Here is a 21,857-nt window from a genome sequence, read left to right on the forward strand (position 1 = left end):
TTCCTCAAACAAACCTTTTCGCCTCTCCCCAGAGCACACACGCGCACAAAAAAAAAAATAATAACAATAATAATAACTGTAGCGTTCGAGTTATTGTTCTTGCGCCGTCATTTACGGTCTTTATGATTTCCAGCTGTTGACACACATCGGAAATAAAAATCAGGTCAGTTTACTCCCGTGGGCCACAACATTAGGGACACCCGACCGAGACAAGATCTCTAACAATGCGGACAAAAATTAAAAATAATGTACCTTTGTTATTGTGCTTCGACTATGAAGTGTTTCAAATATTGGCATCCACGAACGTAGCTACAAGAACACAAGTTCGCTAAATTGCAAGCAAAAAAAAGGCAGATATTAGAAATCATAATACCGCGAGAACAATGTCATGTCACAAAAAAAAAAACAAAGCAAGCAAACAATTTTACAATCATAACGTCGGATTCATATTTTTTAATTTTCCATAAAGGAATGTTCTTATTTAAACTGGAGTAGTTTTTCCATTTGATGAAGAATCACATCTGAATATTAATTTGGTGTCAAATGATTAAAGATTTGAACAAGATTGATATTAAACAAGGTGTTATTTTCATGAATTCAAAATTCAGAATAAAAAGGTCACAGTGACAAAAACAACAACAACAACAACAAAATACAACAAAGTTGATTATTTTTCATTAATCCTGTTTTCGTTTCTGGGGGGGGTAGTATTACAATAATATCATTTTAGAATTAAGCTAAACTATTTTGGGAAAGAAAAAAAAAAAAAAAAATCAGAAACATAAACAAAAGGCTTCCCCAAAAGTTAATTTAAAAAAAAGCTTAATACAATTGCAATATTCTGAAACAAAGACCATTAAATCAGTTTGTTTTCATTTTGATTTTCGCAAATCAATTTACGCGACAAATACCATCATTTTGTGAGTGTGCATGAATATTTTCAGAAAAGTTGAAACACGCCAAAAATAAAGTGGTAATATTCCAAGAATATGAAATTTTCTGGAAAAAAAAAGTCACTAAGAGATTAAAGTCACAATAAAAAAAAAAAAAAATACTAGAAAATCAAATTGTTTTGGTAAATTCCGGCTACTTTGAGTCAATTTTTCTTAAAAATGAAGCTGCATTATTGCAAGAATATCCTACTAATATTACGTGATAATACCGGGAGGAAAACGCAAGTGTGCCTAATGTTGTGGCTGTGTCGGGATTTGAAAATAAATGTGACGTAAAATGTGCGCCGAGTTATGACAAACGTAGCAGAATTGGCTGACGCTCCTGCTAATGCTAATGCTACGTGTCAACACGAGGAGAAACAGAAGATGAGAAGCCCCCCCCCACCCAGTGGTTTGAGACCTTTTTTTCCTGTGCTAAAATACTTTGCGCGTCGAGCCGGTGACGGAGTGATGTGGACCCGCGGACCTTTGGTGTCACCAGCAGGGGGCGCCGAAAAAAAAAAAAAAAAAAAAAGTACGTTCATATTTGCCGTACTAAACGGGTGGCGTCCAAAAAGTTGTACTCCGTTTCCACGGAGATAACCCCCGTAGCGGCACCCCGAGCTGCCACGGTAACAGAAAGCGTCCCTCTGAACCGGCAAAGAGTTGCTAGTCTGTCGCCGCGGTTGCCGATAACCACCACCGATTCCGTCTCAAATTCTGACCCAACTCCAGCTTGCTGCGAACGAGGTGCGGGCAGAGTTCGACTTGTCCTGTGAGCATCAATGTTACATTTTTTTTTTTTTTAAATAATTCCAAAAACACTTGTGCCCTTTCATTCGACACTTTTTCCTATGCTCAAATACTTTTACTTTGAAATGTACTCGCACCCTTGGTGCCAGTCACGTCATTCGCGTGAGGCTCTCGTGAAGTCACCGCTAACTTTCGACTAAAGTAGGCTACCGTCGTAAAAACGGGGTTCGCCGTTAGCGCGGGGAACGCGTGATCAGTGCTAGGGGGACAGAAACGGTGGTCTTGAAATACAACATTTTCAATTTGCAGCCCTTTTGGGCCCCCAAGACTCCCCCACGGAGTCCCGAGGCGTCCCTCGATTGAGGAACTTTCCCTTTGGGCCTGCAGAGCGTTGCGCGAGTCTGACATCACTTTGGCAAAAACCAGCGCAGACTCGATGTGAAAGGAGTACCAGGGAAGTCTTACTTGGCCTTTGAGCTGCTGCATGGAAAAAAAAAGAAAAAAAAAAAGATGGCGGCCTGACACGCTACCGCCCGTCCGTCAGACACTTGCAACCGTTTGCGAACGCGGCGCCGGACTCCTGGTTGATGCTCTCTTTGACCTCCAAAGGCAGCGAGTCAAAGAGGTGGTCCTCGACCAGCAGGCATCCCCGGCGCAGCAGGGGGCACTGGCCCAACTGCACCGGCAGCCGGTCCAGGCAGTTGCTCTTCAGCTCCAGGTGGCCCAACTGGGCCAGCTGGCCGACCCTCTCGGGGAGGACGGCGATGCCGTTGTGGCCGAGGCACAGCGTCCGCAGTTTGGTGCACTTGAAGAGCTGCTTGGGAACGGCCTCCAGTTTGTTGCCGGTGATGGCAAAGTACTGGAGGTTCTGCAGGAAGCCCACCTCCGGCGGTACGGCGGCGATGGAGTTGTGGCTCACGTCCAAGTGGCGCAGCTTGAGCAGAGTGAAAAGTGGGCCGGGCAGACACTCCAGCTTGTTGTGGGACAGGTAGAGCGACTCCAGGTTCTTGACGTGGCTGATGGACAGCGGGATGGAGATGATCTTGTTGTGCCAGAGCTTGAGGCACGTCAGCCGCTTGAGATGCTGGAAGCTGATGACCTCCTCGATGGTCCGGATGTGGTTGGACTTCAGGTCCAGCTCCTGGAGGTTGTTGAGGCTGAAGATGGCGTGCGGGATGCGCTCCAGCTCGCAGTTGTGCAGCTCCAGCTCCGACAGGTTCATCATTTTCTTCAAGCTGTTGAGGACCAGCAGCTTGGTGCCGTCGTTGTGCACCACCAGCTTGACGAGGTGCGGCGACAAATCGGTGATGTTGGTGGGGATCTTGGTGAGGTTGCTCTTAAGATGGAGAACTTTCAGGTGCCGCAGGTCGCGCAGAGACTCCAGTCCGATCATTTTGTTGTTCTCAGAGTTCAGGTTGCCCACCAGGTACAGCTCCTGCAAGTTCTTCAGCAAGTACAACCAGCTGGGGATCTCTGCCACGTCCGTGAACTTGACGTGAAGGCACCGCAGGTGGTCCCGAAGGAAAATGAACGCCGTCTGCTCCACCTTGGCGGGGCAGTGATAGAAGTGGAGCTCCTGCAGGTTGATCATCTGCGAGATCTTGGCCGTGATCCTGGCCTCGGGGATGAGCTCCAGCTTGAGGATTTCCAAGTCGGTGAGGTCGAAGACCGCGTCCGGCACGCCGGACAGCATGAAGAGGTGCAGCTCCAGTTTCTCCTGAACGTTGCGGGCCACGTGCTGCCGGAGCTTCTCGAAGGTCCACTCGTGGTTCAGGCTGATCTCCCGCAGTTTGTTCTCGCTGACCTCGGACAGGAAGACGCCGAAGCGTTTGGAGTACAGCTGGTCGTACTGGTCTACCATGTGCAGCAGGAAGGCAAAGTCGTTCTTCACGTCGGGGATGTCACTGAAGCTGCTTTCCTCGCGGACCTTCTCGAACGAGTACTCCTTCAGGGGCCGGCGGAAGAGCCAGAAGAGCGTGTAGATGCAGATGACGCCGTAGACGCAAATGAGCGCGATGTAGCTCACCAGCAGCTTCTTCAGCATGAACGCCATGTTGTGCGTGCAGTGGAACTTCCTGTACCCCGTCAGGTGCTTGATTTCCGGCTCGCACATGTGGTGAAAGTCAATGGAGGCCACAAATGTCATCGTGTAGCACAGGATGAGGATGAACTTTACGGTCTTGATGAGCGTCTGCAGGGCGTACAGGCGGTAGATGAGGTCGCTGTCCTCCACGTGGGCGCGGAACTTGCGAACTTTCTCGAAGAGGGCCTTGGCTTGCTCGCCGTCCTTCTTGTCCAGGATGGTCATGGAAGGCGCCTCGCTCACCAGCTTCTCCGCGGAGAAGGTAACGCCGGATTTGGTCAGCATGGGGGCCGACTGGTTGGGGCTGCCCTCCTCGCTGCTGGTCGAGAAGTGCTTGTGCTGGGCGGAGGCCCCCGCCAGGCGCTGCTTGTTCTCCTCGGAGTCCTCGCACGCCGTCTCAGAAAGCGCCTTCGTAGTCCACGGAGACTCGAAACACTTGCCCAGGATGGACACAAAGTGCTCAATCTTGGAGCTGGTCCGGGGATACTTGAACCAGAAGTTGCTGCTGACCATGAGGATCAGGGTGTGGATCAGCGCCAGGTAGGGGAAATATTTAGAGTACCACGGAAGGGCGACGTGGTAACACATCTGGTTGACAAAAACATACTGTTGGAAATCTAGCTTGGTCGGGATCCCGGTGGGGGGCGGCCGCTGCCGCGGTGTGGGCTGCTTGTCAGGGGCCGCCATCAGGGGCGCCGCTTGTTCCCCGACGGCGCTCTCCTTATCCCACAACCTGCCGGACTCCCCCGTCGGCACGGGCGCCACTTCGACCGGTGCCGAGTCCAGGACGGGCAGGCAGACCACCTGGTCTCGCGTCAGCTGCATGGTCCCGGCAAAGATGGCCAGCATGAGCATGACGATCCCGAGGTAGTCCATGAACACGTCCCACCATGGTTTCAGGATGCGGTAAGTCGGCTGGATATCGTTCAGGGAGGCGACTTCGGTGAGGGTGAACATTCCTAGCAAACGAGGAAACAAAACAGCGTGACGGTGAATCGGTGGATTGCACATCAAGTAAGTTTCTTTCGGCTTGTCCCGTTAGGGGTCGCCACAGCGTGTCATCTCAGATGAACGCTCGTATTTGTTTGCCAGTTTTTACGCCGGATGCCCTTCCTGATGCAACCCCTCTCGGGGAGTAGAAGCCGCAGTGAGATACGAACTCACGACTCCTGGTTTACCAAACCAATCCTCAAACCCCCCCCCCCCCCCCCAAAAAACAAAGTTTTTTTTGTGCTGCCTGTCAGCCGCAGACATGGAACAATGTCCTGGCTTGGGAGGTAGTACCAGAGCCATACCTAGCAAGACGCCACCTGCGCGAGTCTATTCGGCAACACCGGAACAAGGCGTTTAATCCGGCACACGCCGTTTAACACCCAATTCTCACTTCCCGAAGCCTGTCACAATGCTAATTATATCAACTTATTGTTCCATAAATTAAACAGACACGATCGGTTTTGTGGATTTGATCAGTTCTCGTTGTTGTAGCGAGCCGGCGCTAGCTGAACAGCGGCAGACCGGTGTTGGCCCCCGTCCGATACTCCACAGCTTTGCCATATGTCCAAGGCGTGCAGATCCACAAAATGGAGACACTGAAGGGAAAATTAATAATTCATGTGCTCACGAGTTAAACTGCTCACTCGACCGTGTGGCGACGCTTAAAGCATCGGCACCTCGGTCCGGGTTGTCGTGTGCGTTCGTCCCCAATTACACAATTGCACAAGAAGGTTAACGGCTTATCAATCATAACCTCAGCGGCGCGTGTTATTCCGCCGGTAGTTGACTCCAGAAAACGTGTCGGACGGACAAGTGAAGGTCTTCACAAACCACGCAGTGCTGCGGCTCGAGTGTGGGCTTCATTTTTTCAAAGGCATAAAAAAAAACCCACTAAAATACAGTTGCGTATGGTAACAGATCAGAAAAAAAAAAAAAACTATTGTGACAGGCCTCCACTTGTCCCGGCAAGATCCCGCTTCGGCGGGTTGGCGCGTGCATCCGAAGGTCTTTTGCGTTGCAGCACATTAACCAGCCGGTATAAGTTGTCACATGTTCGCAAAGGTTGCTCGAACCGGATCGCTGACTCATGCCATCGACTCCCATGCGCGCATGCTAACGCTAATGAGCCTCGCGCCTGTTGACTGTAAATAAAGCTAGCACGCAAAAATGCCCGTTTCCATGATGGCGCCATCGGAGTGTGTCCGAGGTGCCTTGAAAAAAAATTGCGTTTCGCAAAATTAGAAGCCGTAAACATCCTTAAAAAGTGACACTTTACGTGGACTAAGGTCAAAAGGGCAAAATGTTAAGTGCGGCATGACATAAAATTTTGACAATTTTACATTGCCAATTTCAATCGTATAATTTCTTTAAGCGGTTAAGAGTGGAAACATTAGAAGCAGGTCTAAATTTGTGTTTTATTTATGTTATAATGTGATTCACTTCATGTTATAGTGTGAAATGTTTCACATTATGACGCAATTCATTTCATGTTATAGTGTGAAACTTTCACATTATAACATAATATGCTCGACGTTATAACGTGATTCGTTTCATGTTATAATAAAGAAAATAAGAGATAAATACATTTCACCCCTCTTTCCCCCCCCCCCCCCGAAAGGCAATTACTTCCGGTCCAGGTCTAAATTTATGTTTCAGACAATGTGAATGAAAGGTGTTCCTGTAGCATAATTAAAGCTCCACTGTCATGCCCGTAAACATTCTAAAATGGATGCTGTCATAAAAAAATACATATAACATTATCAATGTTTGTACGAAAAAATAAATATGAGCGGAGAGCGTGTCATCCATGCGCAAAGTTGCGGATTTGACATCCAAGTGGTTGCCTGCAACGTCATCAGCAGATGACATCCGCCATTGAAAACACGTAGTGGCGACTTGCCACGGAACACGGAAGTACTTTTCGAAGGAGAGAACATCTCATAATTGAGTGAAGTGACTGAGGCAATATTACTGCATCGTTTCGAGCCATGTTTAGATGATATGCGGATCACTTCTAACTAACAACAGATTCCCCGACAGTATATAGCGTAATCAGCTGCGAACGACGATAACAGTGCGGCCTGGGCGCGACGGGCCGATCACGGCTTCGGCCAGGTTGGCTCATCGGCGCTGAGCCGGGCCGCTTCATGGCGTTGTCGTCCCTTGCGGCTGAATGCGCCGTCGTCGGCGGCGTTGTTTAACGCAATAAAACAACACCGCCGACGATGGTGCACTCACCAGTCGAGCGACGACACATTTAGCACCCCTGACTTACGTACGCGGATCTTTTGTAACATTATGAGACACGGATTAAGTGGTCTGCCCCAAACTATTTTTTTTAGTAGCTGTATACACACCTAGGTGTCATTTGGAACCCACGAAGCTCTCGTCCTTTGCACCCGTGAAATCCATTTTTCACGACGAACCGGGTCTTTTGGAAAAATATGAAGAGTAAATCCATCCTCCCGAGCAATGCAACGAGCCGGTATTTTGGCTAACACGAAGGAACAACGAGCTACCTTCCAGCAGGTAAAACTAATAGAAACAAACGAGTCCACCTGAGGGCGGTCCTGCCATGTACGTCACTTCCTGCTTCTTCTCCAAAACAAATCCCTCGAGAGGATTCACATGGTGGGAGTTACAAAAAGCCATATTCGTCAAAATCAGGTTTTGTGGTGAAAAAACAGATGGATCCGTTCTAACTACCTATTTTTCATTAAATAACGTAGTAAAAATCATGCATTTCATGACAGTGGATCTTTAAGCACTCTATCACTGTTAATAACAAAAATTCAATGCATGTATATTTATTTATATGGAAACAACATACAGTATGTAAATTACACGCACAATATAATTTCTGTAATTGCAGACATTAAAAGACCTTGTCGAGATTTAATATTTCTACAGGTGTTTTGTCCCAGTCTCCTGGGCCCTGCCAGTGACCTGAACCGGAAGGAAATATTTTGAGGGTTATGTTGGTTTGTTGTGCAAAACATTTTTTTACAACACACTTTGCACTGATTGCACAAAGAATATATCCATCAATCCATTTAACAGACCGCTTATGTATTATTAGTATATTATTAGCCTCCATCTTTGACTTCCCACATAACATGCAACATTTTGAAGGCTTTGTTTTATTTTTTTGAATCCGATTTACGTGTTTTAATTCTTCCTAGCGCCTCCTCGTTTTTATTTATTTTTTATTAGTTGTTCCATAGTACTAAAACGAGTGGTTTCTGTTAAATATTGTCCCAAATAACGTGTATCACAATGCTGACTGTGTAAAATGACTCTAATAAAACTATGTTCATTTTGTTTTCTCGGCTGCTGACGCGTTCAGGGACAATGAGGAAATAGTTTCCTCGTGTCCGAGTCGCCCCAAAACGCCCCACGGCTGCTTCCGCATTTGTCGAGAAAAAAAAAAATGGAAAAAAACAAAACCCCTAAAATAAAAAAAATGAAAACAAAATAAAAAACACCGTCTTATTCAGCACATTTGCTTCGGTGCGTCTAAAACGCACAAAAATCACGCAAGTTGTAAACTACAGTCATGGTGTCATATTCGACAGAAATTTAGTCGCACGAACCTTCACGGAGGTCTGCCCGACGCGCAGTGTCGTCCTGCTACGCCAGAACCGAAACCGGTCGCCGGTCAACAGCCATGTTGAAGGCGTCCAATTCTCGCCTGTGGCGTGGTTCGGGCCGCTTCTAAGCGGCTTAGGGCGGCTACTGGTGTCCCCTCCCCGCCTCCCTGCTGTCCCGCCTCGCCTAGCCAGGGATGGTGCGGTCCGGTTTGTTCCGCCTGCGCCGCCGCCGGTGGTGGTCACGGGTCACGGGTGGCGGTTGGCGGCCGGCTGCCGTGGTGGCCTCTCGCCCGGCTCGCTGGAAGTTGACGCGGCGACGGTGGGTTCTTCCTCGGCCGGCTGCTGCCGCTGCCTCCCGCCCGTGGACGGCAGGTGGAAGCCTCGTGTCGCGCGAAGCTCCAAGCGCGCCGCACGGAAGCCGCAGGGAGTGTCACGCAACGCCAGGCGGCCACAGATAAGCGCAGAACACTAAGGGGCTATCCGACAAGGGCAAAACGCAAAATGAAATTTTCCCTCAACCGATGGACAGCTTTCCAATTCCGCCATCTTGTGTGTCGTAGAGGTCACAGCTGTTAGGTGAAGCGTGAAGTTTTTTTTCCTATCGTTAATTTATCCGATTCAGGGTTTCGCGCTGAGCCCCTTCCCGTTTGCAGTAGTAATGGACAGGCAGACAGACGAGGATAGACCCGATTCCCCTTGGACCGTGATGTTCGCCGCTGATATTGTGATCTGCGGTGAAAAAGGGGGAACAGGCGGAGGAACAGTGAGAAAGATGGAAAGGAAAGGAAATGGAGATTAGCCGTAGTAAAACAGAATATGTGTGCGTGAATGGGGAGGGGGGGGGGGCAAGTGAAGTTCCGGGGAGAAGAGATGGCGAGGGTGGATGACTTCAAGTACGTGAGGTCAACAATACAGAGGAATGGTGAAGAATAGTGAAGAAACGCGTCCAAGCGGGGTGCAGGCACGAGCATTTCGCGGAAACGATCGTTACCCAGCCTGAGAAAACACGGAACCGAAAGTCCATTTCCCAGATCTCAGGGATTACTTTTCATAAAATTCGCCCATGTGTGAAATGTAAAACAAGTTCTCAACGAAATACAACAATCTGTATAAAACCAACCTACATGAACCCCTTTATTTTTAATGATTAAAACGCCCAGCTTTGTCAGTCTGGTTTACAAACAGCACCGGTTTCCGCTTCTGCGCTACGCATGCGCAAGGTCGAGTTATTCATATCCGGGTCACTCAAACGCTAGTCAAACATGTCGGTTGCTAAGCGCAAAAGACAAAATGCTCATGCCTGCTAAGGCTTTATTCTGAAGTACATGTAAAAACCGGTTCCCATGAGCATTGTCAATGGGAACCGAAAAATCGTTTCCCACCGTTTACCAGGACAAAAATCAACGGAACCGAAAGATCGGTTACCATACTTGCCGAAATCCTCATGCCTGTTGGGGGAACATTTGTCGGAAGGTGTCTGGTGTTCTATGTGACAGAAGAGGCTCCGCTAGGTTGAAGGGCAAAATTGATAAAACTATGGATGGACGGATTAGAGACGGTGGACAGGAAGCAGAACAGGAGGTGGCAGAAATGAAGATGTTGAGGTTCTCGCAGGTTGGACAGGATTAGAGGGACGACCGAAGTTGGATGTTTTGGAGACAACGTTCGAGAGAGCAGACTTCGATGGTTTGGACATGTCCAGAGGTGGAAGCTGTCTGGTGTGTTAAGTGACAGAAGAGTCTCCGCTAGGATGAAGGGCAAAATTGATAAAACAGTGGCGAGGCCGGGCATGATGGACGGTGGCGGTGAAGAAACAACAGGAAGTAGAACAGGAGGTGGCAGAAATGAAGATGTTGAGGTTCTCGCTAGGAGTAAACTGGTTGGATAGGATTAGAAAATGAGTTCTGCAGAGGCACAGCCAAAGTTGGAGGTTTTGGAGACAAGGTTCGAGAGAGCAGACTTCGCTGGCTTGGACATGTTCAGAGGCGAGAGAGTGAGGAAATTGGAAAGAGGATGGTAAGGATGGAGCTGTCAAGGAAGAGAGAGCGAGAGGAAGACCAAAGAAAAGGTTGGTGGATCTTGTGAGGCAGGACATGAGGACAGTCAGTGTTAAGACAAGAAGATGCACAAGATGGGCTTAGATGGAAAAAGATGACACGCTGTGGCGACCCCTCACGGGAGAAGCCGAAAGAAAAAGAAGAAAAGAAGAAGATGGTCTAAGGGTGGTGCTGATGTCATTGGAATCCGTTCCATCGCTAGCTAGCTAGCTAAAGTATCCTCTTATTTCAAGCATCTTTTAAAACAGTCAGGGAACTCCGAGTTCTCAGTTCATGGTGAGAGTGCAGTCACCTTTAGAACAGATTTTAAAGTTCTGCTGCTGGTCTATAAATCACGAAATGATTTCAGTCCTGAATACATGAAAGAAATGCTTACGGAATACAAACCCGGTAGAGCTGACTCAGGTCAAATAGTGGAGCGTAGAGTCCAAAGCAAACATGGCGAAGCAGCGTTTAGCTATTACGCAGCACACAAATTGAAGAAGTTACCAACAGCGCCCCAAGTGGGAATGTTTTGAAATCCAGGTTGAAAACTCTTCTTTTTTCTCATGCTTTTTAGAATAGATCCACTTTTTGATCATATTACTTGTACTGTACGTGGTTTTAATTGGCTTTTTTTTAAATATTGTGTTTCTCATTTTTATTGTTTTTACCCCATTTTTAATGTTTTATCTCTTTGTTTTCAAACGTCTTTAATCATGTAAAGCACATTGAGTTACCTCGTGTATGAAATGCGCTATACAAATAATTTTGCTTTGCTTTGGTTATCGTCATTCCACAAGCTAGCTGCTCTAAGCGAGACACAAATCTGTTTTATATTTGTTCTTGTCTTGGATTTTTTTTTTCCATCTGTACGGAAGCATATTGTTGCCACACCAAAAAAAAAAAAAAAAAAAATCACTATCACGTTATAATGTGATATGTTTCACGTTATAGTGTGGGTGTTTCATGTTATAACATGATGTGTTTCGCGTTCTATTGTGGTTAATTACACGTTATAATGTGAATCATTTCATGTTATAGCATGAAAAGTTTCACATGATAACATGTCAGGTTTTAACGCAACCGCTGTACTAAATATGCAAATGAAGGGACAGAGGAGGTCTTCAGTTTGGCTCATGAGGAGAAACGGGTTTGGCTGACCAGGTGTAACTCCAAACCACGTTCTGAATCAGCTTTACCGGTGTCCCTCTTCACATTAGTTTCTCAGGTCAAAACGTTGCAAGTTCGAATGGAGGAACAGATGGGAATAAAATTAAAAGACGAATACTAACGTAAACATTTCTTCAAAGCTGCGGCATTGTCCTAATAAACCTGCGAGAGATCAGCGGGGCATCTGATTTTAAGCGTGTTTATGGCGTTGAGGAGGATCTGCTTGGAAGTCAGCAAGGGGGCGCATCACTCCTCGAGGTGTCGCTGGGTCGCACAGCCGCTCGCAAAGAGAATGATTCGGGCGAGGCTGATACAAACAAATGCATGATAAAAAAATAAATCCAACATAATGTAATTCATTGCATGTTACAGTGTGAAACTTTCACATTATATCGTAATGTGCTCTACGTTATAACGTGATCCGTCTCACGTTATAACGTAGAAAATAATAAATAACACCGCCTCTTCACCCCGCCCCTCAAAAGGCAATTACTTCCGGTTCTACTACATGTCCTACTACAAGTTCTTGCTCCATGTGTAAGAGGAAATCTTCGAGTACATCACGACTCGGTAAAAAACTCACCAAAGCTACGTTTTGCGCAACACTCAATGAGAGTCCACTTGGAGCTGTGTCTTCCTGTGTCCACCTCAGAAGGATGTGAGTGACCACAGGGTGGCAGTAAGTTGATGCCAACTTTTCACCTTATAACTTATTGGGTTTGACCGTGATATGTTTCATGTTATAATGTGATAAATTACATGCTATTACGTGGTTCATTTCACATTATAACGTGAAACGTTTCTTGTGAAATGAATTATGCTATATAATATGAAATGATTTACTTTATAACGTGGAATTAACCACATTATAACGAGAAACACATCACGTTATAATGTGATGGCCACTTTCTTTTTTTTTTTTGGGGGGGGGGGGGGCGGCAATACGCTTCCTTCCGTACACCTGCGTTCCCCTCAAATCATAACAATTATCACGAGTGTCTGACTACTGTGGCAAAGTACATTTTTGTTACTTTGGAGTTCAACAGTAGAAGCCGTATTACATAAGTCACAATTAGAAATCAACAATAGCAGTCAAGACCAAAGTTCCAAAAGTTTTATTTCAACTTGTAAAATAGTCTTTGTGTTCTATACAGTGCTTCGATTTAAGGCAGAGTTTTTTGTCAGATGCTGTATATATGTATCGCGACCCGTCCTTTGTTTGTGGAGCAAACTCAAATGTCATCCATTTTGCAGTTTATGAATAATATTCGTCGAACAAACAAACAAGAACAGTTCACTTGCCGTGATTCAACATTTGCGGATACGCTATGTCCCCACATTTTTTCATAGACACAAACCAAAAATGCTTTTTAGGTTAAGTACATTTTCACACTAATATATATATTTATATATTGCTGTGATTTTTTTTGTAACAGACAAAATGCTGACATTATTGTAATTATTGTTTTTTTTTTTTATTTTATCGTCTTTTTATTAGCCGCTTATCCTCACGAGGGTCGCGGGGAGTGCCGGAGCCTATCCCAGCTGTCAACGGGCAGGAGGCAGGTGGGGTACACCCTGAACTGGTCGCCGGCCAATCGCATGGCACTTAAGAGACAAACAGCCACGCTCACAATCACACCTTGGGGCAATTTAGAGTGTCCAATTAATGTTGCGTGTTTTTGGGATGTGGGAGGAAAGCGGAGTGCCCACCCGGAGAAAAGCCACACAGGCACAGGGAGGACATGGAAACTTCACGCAGGCGGGTCCGGGATTGAACCAGAGACCTCAGAACTGTGAGGCCAACGCTCTCCAGCTAATCACGCGCGTAAAATTTGTTGCGGAGTAGAAATACATATATAAATATTGAAAAAACGTCGCTTATTTTGTGTAGTCTTGACCAATGTTCCCTCTAAGTTGCGCCACTGCTCAATTGCGCACTTGTCACACACTCTCGGCGCACATGAAAACCGATCCAGCGCAGTGAACAACACGGAAGGACACGGTCTCGTTCTACTTCCTAGTTTACCTTACACCGCCCCCCTTCCGCTCTTAAAGGGGTACACTCATAATTACAAACATAACACACACCCGTAACTTTATATCTGCGGGCATGACTGACCACACTCGCACATTTTTCAAATGTGAGTGACTGTATGTATATATATCCATCCATCCATCCATTTTCTTTGCCGCTTATCCTCATGAGACTTTGCGGGGAGTGCCTTTGGACTTGGAATTGGGAGTCCAATTAATGTTGCGTGTTTTTTGGGATGTGGGAGGAAACCGGAGTGCCCACCCGGGGAAAACCCACGCAGGCACGGGGAGAACATGCAAACTCCACACAGGCGGGGGCCGGGATCAAACCCGGGTCCTCAGAACTGTGAGGCCACTGCTTTACCAGGTGATCCAACATTCTGCCTGTCTATATATACTGCGTGTAAATAAATAGATGTATGTGTATACGTATGTATATATGTATTTGTCTTTCGTACAGCTCTCATCTTGAATTGCGTTAGATCATGAAGGTGTGCCTAATTTTGTGACCATAAATGTAAATGAGGCTCGAATGAGGTCAAGTCGTCCTTCACGTCTTTAATGAGCTACGGAAAAAAAGTCAAGTAGGCCCAGATTCAAACCCCCCCCCCCCGGAGATAACTACGACATAGAGCACCAGGACGACTCCTCGGGAAGCTGTTTGACAAGAACCGAAATAGACGAGGTACTACTTATTGTGTTATCGTGGGTATTTTTTTGTTTTGATTGATTTTAATCGGGGGGAAATGTTTAGCCAAGCAGTCGGACCGTGCGGAATCGACCTTCTGGTGTCGTACGGGAAACGCGCAAACTTAACCGCCGCTCTCCGCCGACGCGCAGACTTGAAGATAAAACTGCTTTGCTTTTCGGTGTCATCTTTATGGCTCGTAATGTGACTCAAATTTGTTAGGTATTGGGCAAAATCTCCAGGATGAGTCCATCCTTGAGCGTCCGTTAGGAACGGCCAAAATGAGGCAGACTTCCTGTTTGGTTTCTTGATTTTTTTGTGGGGGGAGGCCGGGTCTATTCAAGATAGAGCGACCTAATTTCAGGCTTAAAGGGGCCTATTTCGAAATTCAGTGTAGGAAACTTAAACAGATTCAATGAAACTAGCGCTAGCTCCGTGTACTTTCGGTGGGCTCGTGAAATCCCGATCCAACAAAATCAGTGAGGGAGCCGAGAATAGGCACTGCGGTGACTTTAAGGCATCTTTACTCCGCCTTCATCTGGTCCCTGACGTCTGACGGCAGAGTCTCAAACAGGGCATCTTCGACCACCAGACCACTGCGCTTGAGCGCCCGGCAGCACCCCAACTCCTGCGGTAGGAGCTCAAAATGGTTCCCCTTGAGCTCCAGGTGTATCAGCTGGGCGAGGTAGGAGATCTTTGGCGAAATGACGGACAGAGAGTTCTTGCCCAGTTTCAGCGTCTTGAGCTTCTTGCAGAAGAAGAGCTCGTCCGGGAGGTTCTCAATTTTGTTGCAGGCCACCGAGAAGTACTGCAGGCTCTGCAGGACGCCGATCTCCGGCGGGATGAAGCGAATGTCGTTGTGACACAGGTCGAGGTAGCGCAGCTTGTTGCAGAGGAACAGGTGTGAGGGCAAGATCTCAATCTTGTTGTGGCTGAAGTAGAGGCGCTCAAGGCTGCCCAGCTTCTTGATATGCTCGGGAATGTACATGATGCCGTTGTACCACAGCTTCAGGCAAGTCAGTTTGCGCAGGTGCTGGAAGCTCACGATCTCCTCGATGGAACGCAAATTGTTCTCCTTCAGGTCCAGCTCCTGCAGGCCAGAGAGGCTAAAGATGGTGTGTGGGATGCGCTCCAGGTCACAGCGTACCATCTCCAGCTCAGTCAGGTTGGTCATCTTCTTCAGGTTTCCCAGCATCACCAGCTTGGTGCCATCATTGTGCAAGTAGAGTCGCTGCAGGTGATTGGACACGTCCACGATCGACTGCGGTATCTTAGTCAGATTGCTCTTCAGCGACAGCGTCTTCAGGCACTTCATCTCCCGCAGCGACTCCAGGATGATGTTTTTGGAGGCATCCGGGCACAGGGAGCCCGTGAGATGAAGCTCCTCGAGGTTCTTGAGGCCATACAGCCAGCTTGGGAATTCCCTGCCTTCATCAAACTTGACACGGAGCACCTTCAGGTTCTCCTTGAGGAAGGACATGGCTGTGGTGTGTAGCTTGATGGAGCACTGATACAACGAGAGCTCTTGAAGGTTCTCCAGCTTTGAGAGGGAGGCGGGGACACTCACGTTGTTGATGATCTCCAATTTGAGGGACTGCAGCTCGCTGAGCTCGAAAACGGTATCGGGCAAGCCGGGCAGCATGAAGAGCTGCAGCTCCAGCCGGTTGTTGGCGTTGACCTGCAGCCTCTGCCGCAGCTTCTCCGCCGTCCATTCGTGGTTGAGGTTGAGCTGCTTCAGCTTGTTCTCACTGACCTCGGACAGAAAGACGGCAAACCTCTTGGAGTACAGCGGGTCGTACTGGTCGATCATGTGCAGCATGAAGGCGAAGTCGTTCTTCACGTCCGGGATGTCGCTGATACCCGTTTCTTGACGCACATACTCGAATGAGTACTCCTTCAGGGAGCGGTAGAACAGCCAGTAGGAGGTGTACAGGCTGGTCAGTCCATAGACCGCCACCAGGCATAGATAGCAGTAGGAGAGCTTAGAGAAGAGGTGCGCCATGGTGTGATTGCACTCAAAGTCTTTGTAGCCGGTCATGTCCTGGATCTCCACCTCACAGGGCACCCTGTTGCGCACCTGGTCAACCAGGGAACTGTTGTAGATGACAATCAGCAGGAACTTGAACACTTTGAAAAACGTCTGCCTCACATACATGAGGTAGAGGATGTCACCCTCCTCCACATGCAAACGGAACTTCTTCACCTTCTCAAATAGCGCCTTGGCTTGCTCCCCTTCCTTTTTGTCCAGAACGCTCGCCGACGGTTTGTCCGCAACAATTTTTTCTGGGATTGAACGGAGCGACTGAGTCTTCTCCAAACCGACTCCTCCGTGGCACGCCACATTGCCGCTCTTTTTGTGGTCCGTGTCCTCTGGGTTTTCTCCAGACACCTCGGACAGAGCGCGGGTGGTCCAAGGGGAGTCGAAGCATTTGCCCAGCATGGAGATAAAGTGCTCAATTTTGGAGCTGGACCCGGGGAACTTGAACCAGAAGTTGCTGCACACCATGAAGACGAGCGTGTGGATCAGAACCAAGTAAGGGAAATATTTGGCGTACCAGTGCAGGGCCTTCTCGTAGCACATCTGGTTGATGAAGCTGTACTGCTGGAGGTCCAGGTCCGTCTTCAGGCCGCTCATTTCTCTCGGCCCGGACGAGAGGTTGTAACGCATCTGCAAAGGCTTCACGGCCACTTCGCTCGTGTTGTCGTGGGACGAAGATGTTCTGTGCGGGAGGCAGATGATCTTGTCTTGCATCACCTACAGTCGAGTGTAAGCACAAGCAAGTGTCACACAATTGCAGTCAGAAGTGGTGACGGGTTAGGGTAAGTTCTTTAAGGACGGATTATCGGTGAACATGTCCGGCTACGACTTGCAGATTTTTTTTGTGTTTCCCCGGGGTTGACCTGGAAATTTCTCTTCTTTGGAGGGATTAAACCCCTTTCACGGCTAATCAAAGCTCAAAGCTGGCTTGCTCTTCTGTAAGAAAAGTGCTGGTGTAACTGTGAATTTCTCAGTTTCAGAAATAGGTAAAGGTAGGCCCCCCAAATCAGTTTTTTCCTGGGTCACCTCACACATTTTTCTGTTTTGAAGATAGTATCAAGCACATGTCTCATGTCGTGATTTTATCTGGGTCATTCAATTTGAAGGTTACCAACAAGGAACAGGGGGATCACGGTTGAGAGACAAACTTCCCGATTTTGGAACTAGTATCAACACACCCTTTTATGCTCTCTGTCAAAGCCGGATTGTTTAGGTTTTCTTCCTGTGTGACTGTTTTGTATGAAAAATACCGCCAGGAAACGGGCACTGACTTGGGAATTTTTTTTTTTTTTTATCGAAAGGCCCTTTAACAGCACCCATCCTGCTTGATTCCCCCTCTGGAGGTCTGCGTTTGAAAGGTACTGACACAGAACGGGGGTTCGAAGTTGACCTGTGACTTTACTGGCTTCGGTGGTTTGCGTGTCTCTGTTCTTCGTGACTGCTTGAACCGTGGACTTTCACACTGTTCTATCAAGACAGATTTTTTCCCATTCCCCCCATTTCTTCCAGTGTCCCTTTTCTGTGTGAAAAGGGCAAACACGGAATAGTTGCGTCCCTTTCACGTCACACACGTTTCTGTGTGTAAAAAAGCGACATTGTGTTATGTTGCTTGGTGCCAAGTTTCAGCTAACAATAACAAAAAAGCCCCACTGAAAAAGAGGTCAAGCATCTGCAGTTTCCAGCGTAATGTTTACCAGAAGGGGTTGGCGGGGGGATTTTTCTGCTGCTGAATGCCTCCTTTGCTACCCTGTCCAGGTTGGGGGAAAATTAACAGGCGAGGAAAATTTGCAAGTCTGGGTGTTTGGCAAAATCGAGACTTACCCGAGAACGACGGCCGAAGGAGACTGACCTGGAGAGTGCATCCGAACACGCCGATCATGAGCATAATGACGGATAGGTAGTCGGTGAACACGTCCCACCACGGCTTCAGGACCCGGAAGGCCGGCTGCTGTTCCGAGAACTGGCGGAATTCCATCACGGGAATCATGATGCCTGCAATGACAAATGAAAGCAGTCGGAAATCGGAGCGCTTGTTAAAAATCCTTGAAGGAGGTCGTGTAGCTCTGCACGGGTTCTCTTTATCGATTCGTACGGCGGACGGGAGAAGGACGACATACTCCGCTTTGTGTCCTCGACAGCAAACATTTTGTCATTTAAAAATGCAGCTCCAGTTTTGCAAGATTTGCTCACATCCCACATGCATGACGGTGCTTTGATCTCCGAGTTTTGTTGGACTTTTGGTTCGAATGAACTATGACCGTGACTCTTCACGGTAACATTAGCACTGACGCTGATGCTAACACGCGCCCTCGCTGGTTCACAGCTATCAAAGATGACTTGAGTCGACAAACCGGGTTGCCGTTCCAGTGCCAGTCCAAGGACTGTCCCTTAACCGGTACAGGTTTCTTTGGGAACCTGCGCAACTGTGGTGCAGACACAAACAGTTCTTGGGACTGTGAGCACTGTCCCACTGGATACACATATGGCATGTACAGTTTCAAGATTGTAAAATCCTACACCTAAAATTCACTTGAGTAGACGTGGAGTCAATTCGGGCGTCACGGTGGGTCAGATTAGCGTCACAGTTCTGAGGACCCGGGTTCAATCCCGGCCCTGCCTGTGTGGACTTTGCATGTTCTCCCTGTGCCTGCGTGGCTTTTCTCCAGGCACTCCGGTTTCCTCCCACATCCCAAAAACTGGAACAATAATTGTTGGACACTCTAAATTGCCCCGAGGTGTGATCACGAGTGCGACCGTTTGTCTCCATGTGCCCTGCAATTGGCTGGCGACCAGTTCAGAGCGTACCCCGCCCCCTTCCTGCCCGTTGACAGCTGGGATCGGCTCCAGCACTCCCTGCGACCCTCGCGAGGATAAGCGGCAAAGAAAATGGCTGGATGGAGTCATTTGGAGTAGAGCAGCTTCACTTCTTTGTTGCGCTTCTACACGAAGAATGACATTTGTGTATTTTGGATAAAATTTCAAAATGATATTTGGCGAAGTTGAAATACTGTCAAATTCGACCAAGAAAAGGTGTCAGCAGTTCCAAATATTAGAAAGTTGCATGATGCAAGTCCAAGCCCGATAATAAACGATGACTAACAGAATCAAAAAGGAGCCATATTTTTTTTCCTCTATGAGCTCGTTTTGACAGCCAGAAGAGTTATTAGTGCACAATAAGAAGCACTTTGTAAAGGAAAATTCCAATTCGGGGCCGGATGAGTCAGCCTCCGAACCCGACCGGCAGCCCCCCACATCCTCCACCTCATCCCTTTCCTGAAAGGAAATTGGTCCCCGATGAATCCAAATAAAGGCATGTTTGGAACACACCCAGACTTCTTACTACAAGGCGAACGTCTGGGGAGTGGATGGATGTCCTTGAGCCAGGCAAACGGGGAGAACTGCAACTCCGGTACTACGACTACGAGTACTACTACGGCGTAAACCGCAGTGCAGGATGAAAAGAGTCGCTTGAGTTCAATCTGGACTCGAGTCGAGGATGCACTGAATTAACAACCGCAAAAAAAAAGTAACGCGCACTTTAGTGAAAACGTGTGTGGAAAATGGGGGGGGGGTGAAGGGGCGGGGAGGGGGGGGGGGGCGGACATGCTTACCTTCCTTTCGAGGGTCTCGTTTTTTTTTTTTTCCTTGTTGTCTTTTTTCCGGGCTCAAACGGCGACCAGGTTGCGTCTCGTCGTCATCGTCGTTGTTGTGATGCGGCGGTTCCGATTGTGCTGCATCCAGTCCAGGATTGCCCTGCCCGCCTCCCCGCCGTCTTCGGGGGTGGGTGGGGGGGGTGGGGGGGTTCGACGGTCCGTCGGGCGTGGATATGCGGAGGAGGAGGAGGAGACGTGGAGCGGGGCGTGGACTGGAAACCCGAGCCGAGCCGAGCCGAGCCGAATCTGCGGGCGGAGACTCGAAAATCGGCTCCCGGGTCGTCTGAGCACAATGCTGCGAAAGCACTTTGTCGTGTCCCGAACATTCATTATGGAGACGTTAATTTATTTTCACGCTTTTTAAATTGTTATTATTAATTAATATTATTATTAATTTTTATTTTTATCAAATTGATCAATAGTCTCCAAAATTCGAAAATTGTATGAATGGATAATTACTAGACATTTTCCATCCATCCATCCATTTTCATAGCTGCTTATCCTCACAAGGGTCGCAGAGAGTGCTGGAGTCAATCCCAGCTGTCAACAGGCGAGAGGCCCTAGAATGGTCGCCAGCCAATCGCAGGGCACATAGAAACAGACAACAGTCGTACTCACAATCACACCCATGGGCAATTTAGAGTGTCCAATTAATGTCGCGTGTTTTTGGGATGTGGGAGGAAACCGGAGTGCCCACCCGGAGAAAAGCCACGCAGGCACGGCGCGGACACAGGCGGGTCTGGACTCGAACCCGGGCCCTCAGAACTGTGAGGCCACTGCTTTACCAGCTGTTCCAGCTTATACATTTTCCATACAATTATTATACGTTACTGTATACGTAGAATATTGTCACCGCATGTTTTGGGGATGTGGGAGCAAACCCAAGCAGGCACGGGCAGAACATGCTACCTCCACGTGGGGGGGAATTGAACCCTGGACCTCAGAACTGTGAGACGGACGCTTTACAGCTGCTTCACCATGCCGCCCATAGAAATATATCCATCCATCTTCTGAACCGCTTATCCTCACAAGGGTCGTGGGAGCGCTAGCGCCTACTCCAGCTATCAGCGGGGCACACCCTGGATTGGTCGCCCCCCACCACCAGCACCAGCACCAGCACCCTCTCTCGCGTCTTCTCCCAGCCTACGAAGGGCTACTTTCCCCAAGTGGCCTCCTCGTCCGACCTCTGTCACTGGATTCCACACAGACCGAGTCGTCTGACGTCCGGCCCTGGTCCCCGGCAGTCTTGGACAAGTTGATGGTGCTCTTCTAAGCTTTCGTTTCAGGATTTATTTCCTCTCTCGAGACCTCGTGATGACGCAGGACCTTAAGGGTTCCGGGCAAGTACAAAAACCCAAATGGGACCAACAATTCACATTCCTTGTCGACAGGTCTCGGGTGTGAATGGGAAGCAGGTACGCTCAATTTGGTTTCACACGTTTCATCGAGATTACTGGAAGTTCAAGGAGAGACACAGCCACCGGTGCACTGCTTTATTGAAAAAATGGTCAAAAATAAAATAAAATAACATAAATATCACGAGAGAGTCATTGTTGGTGTCGTGGTACACATACCTGACGTTGATGGATCGATTCCCGCTCACATTCCTGCCCTGCGACTGACTGGCGACCAATTCACAGCGTACTCTTCCTGTCGCCCGAAGCTAGCTGGGATAGGCTGCGGCTGTCCCGTGACCCTTGTGGGGATAAGCGGCTTGGGTCACGGCTGCATGGATAAACGTCGTGAGGACATTCATTCGGGAGCTCCCACAGGCCAGAACTTTCACGGAGACACTCAACGACCAGATTAGCTGACAGTCACCCAACTTTACGTGCTCATTCGCTGACACCCACATTCGCCCCGCCTTTTAAAGTCACACAC

General features: G+C 48.1%; 2 protein-coding genes across 3 annotated transcripts; both read right to left on the reverse strand.

Annotated features, from left to right (window-relative positions):
- Positions 1–708: 708 nt before the first annotated feature.
- lrrc8db (leucine rich repeat containing 8 VRAC subunit Db) lies at positions 709–9,024 on the reverse strand. The gene is made up of 2 exons (XM_061825807.1): positions 8,355–9,024; positions 709–4,727 (listed from the first exon to the last, which is right to left on the reverse strand). The coding sequence occupies exon 2, from the start codon at positions 4,723–4,725 to the stop codon at positions 2,212–2,214; it is 2,514 nt and encodes an 837-aa protein (XP_061681791.1). The 5' UTR covers positions 4,726–4,727; positions 8,355–9,024; the 3' UTR covers positions 709–2,211.
- A 3,636-nt stretch (positions 9,025–12,660) lies between these two features.
- Positions 12,661–20,059, reverse strand: lrrc8c (leucine rich repeat containing 8 VRAC subunit C). 2 transcript variants are annotated; one of them, XM_061825646.1, is made up of 3 exons: positions 19,935–20,059; positions 18,173–18,315; positions 12,661–17,040 (listed from the first exon to the last, which is right to left on the reverse strand). In XM_061825646.1, exons 2-3 carry the CDS (start codon positions 18,308–18,310, stop codon positions 14,809–14,811), a joined length of 2,370 nt encoding a protein of 789 aa, XP_061681630.1. In that variant the 5' UTR covers positions 18,311–18,315; positions 19,935–20,059; the 3' UTR covers positions 12,661–14,808. The 2 variants fall into 2 exon arrangements, with proteins under 2 accessions (XP_061681630.1, XP_061681631.1); XM_061825647.1 differs by lacking the exon at positions 19,935–20,059 and having other exon boundaries at positions 18,145–18,246.
- Between the last annotated feature and the right edge of the window lie 1,798 nt (positions 20,060–21,857).

Source organism: Syngnathoides biaculeatus, chromosome 7, assembly GCF_019802595.1.
Source record: "Syngnathoides biaculeatus isolate LvHL_M chromosome 7, ASM1980259v1, whole genome shotgun sequence".
Taxonomy (NCBI): domain Eukaryota; kingdom Metazoa; phylum Chordata; class Actinopteri; order Syngnathiformes; family Syngnathidae; genus Syngnathoides; species Syngnathoides biaculeatus.

What these genes read in the sequence shown, in the direction of transcription:
- lrrc8db (XM_061825807.1), bottom strand. Translation starts at nt 4,725, where the DNA reads ATGTTCACCCTCACCGAAGTCGCCTCCCTGAACGATATCCAGCCGACT.
- lrrc8c (XM_061825646.1), bottom strand. Translation starts at nt 18,310, where the DNA reads ATGATTCCCGTGATGGAATTCCGCCAGTTCTCGGAACAGCAGCCGGCC. An exon ending in TGTTCGGATGCACTCTCCAG is followed by an intron (nt 17,041 to 18,172) that starts GTCAGTCTCCTT and finishes ACTCGACTGTAG; the next exon opens with GTGATGCAAGACAAGATCAT.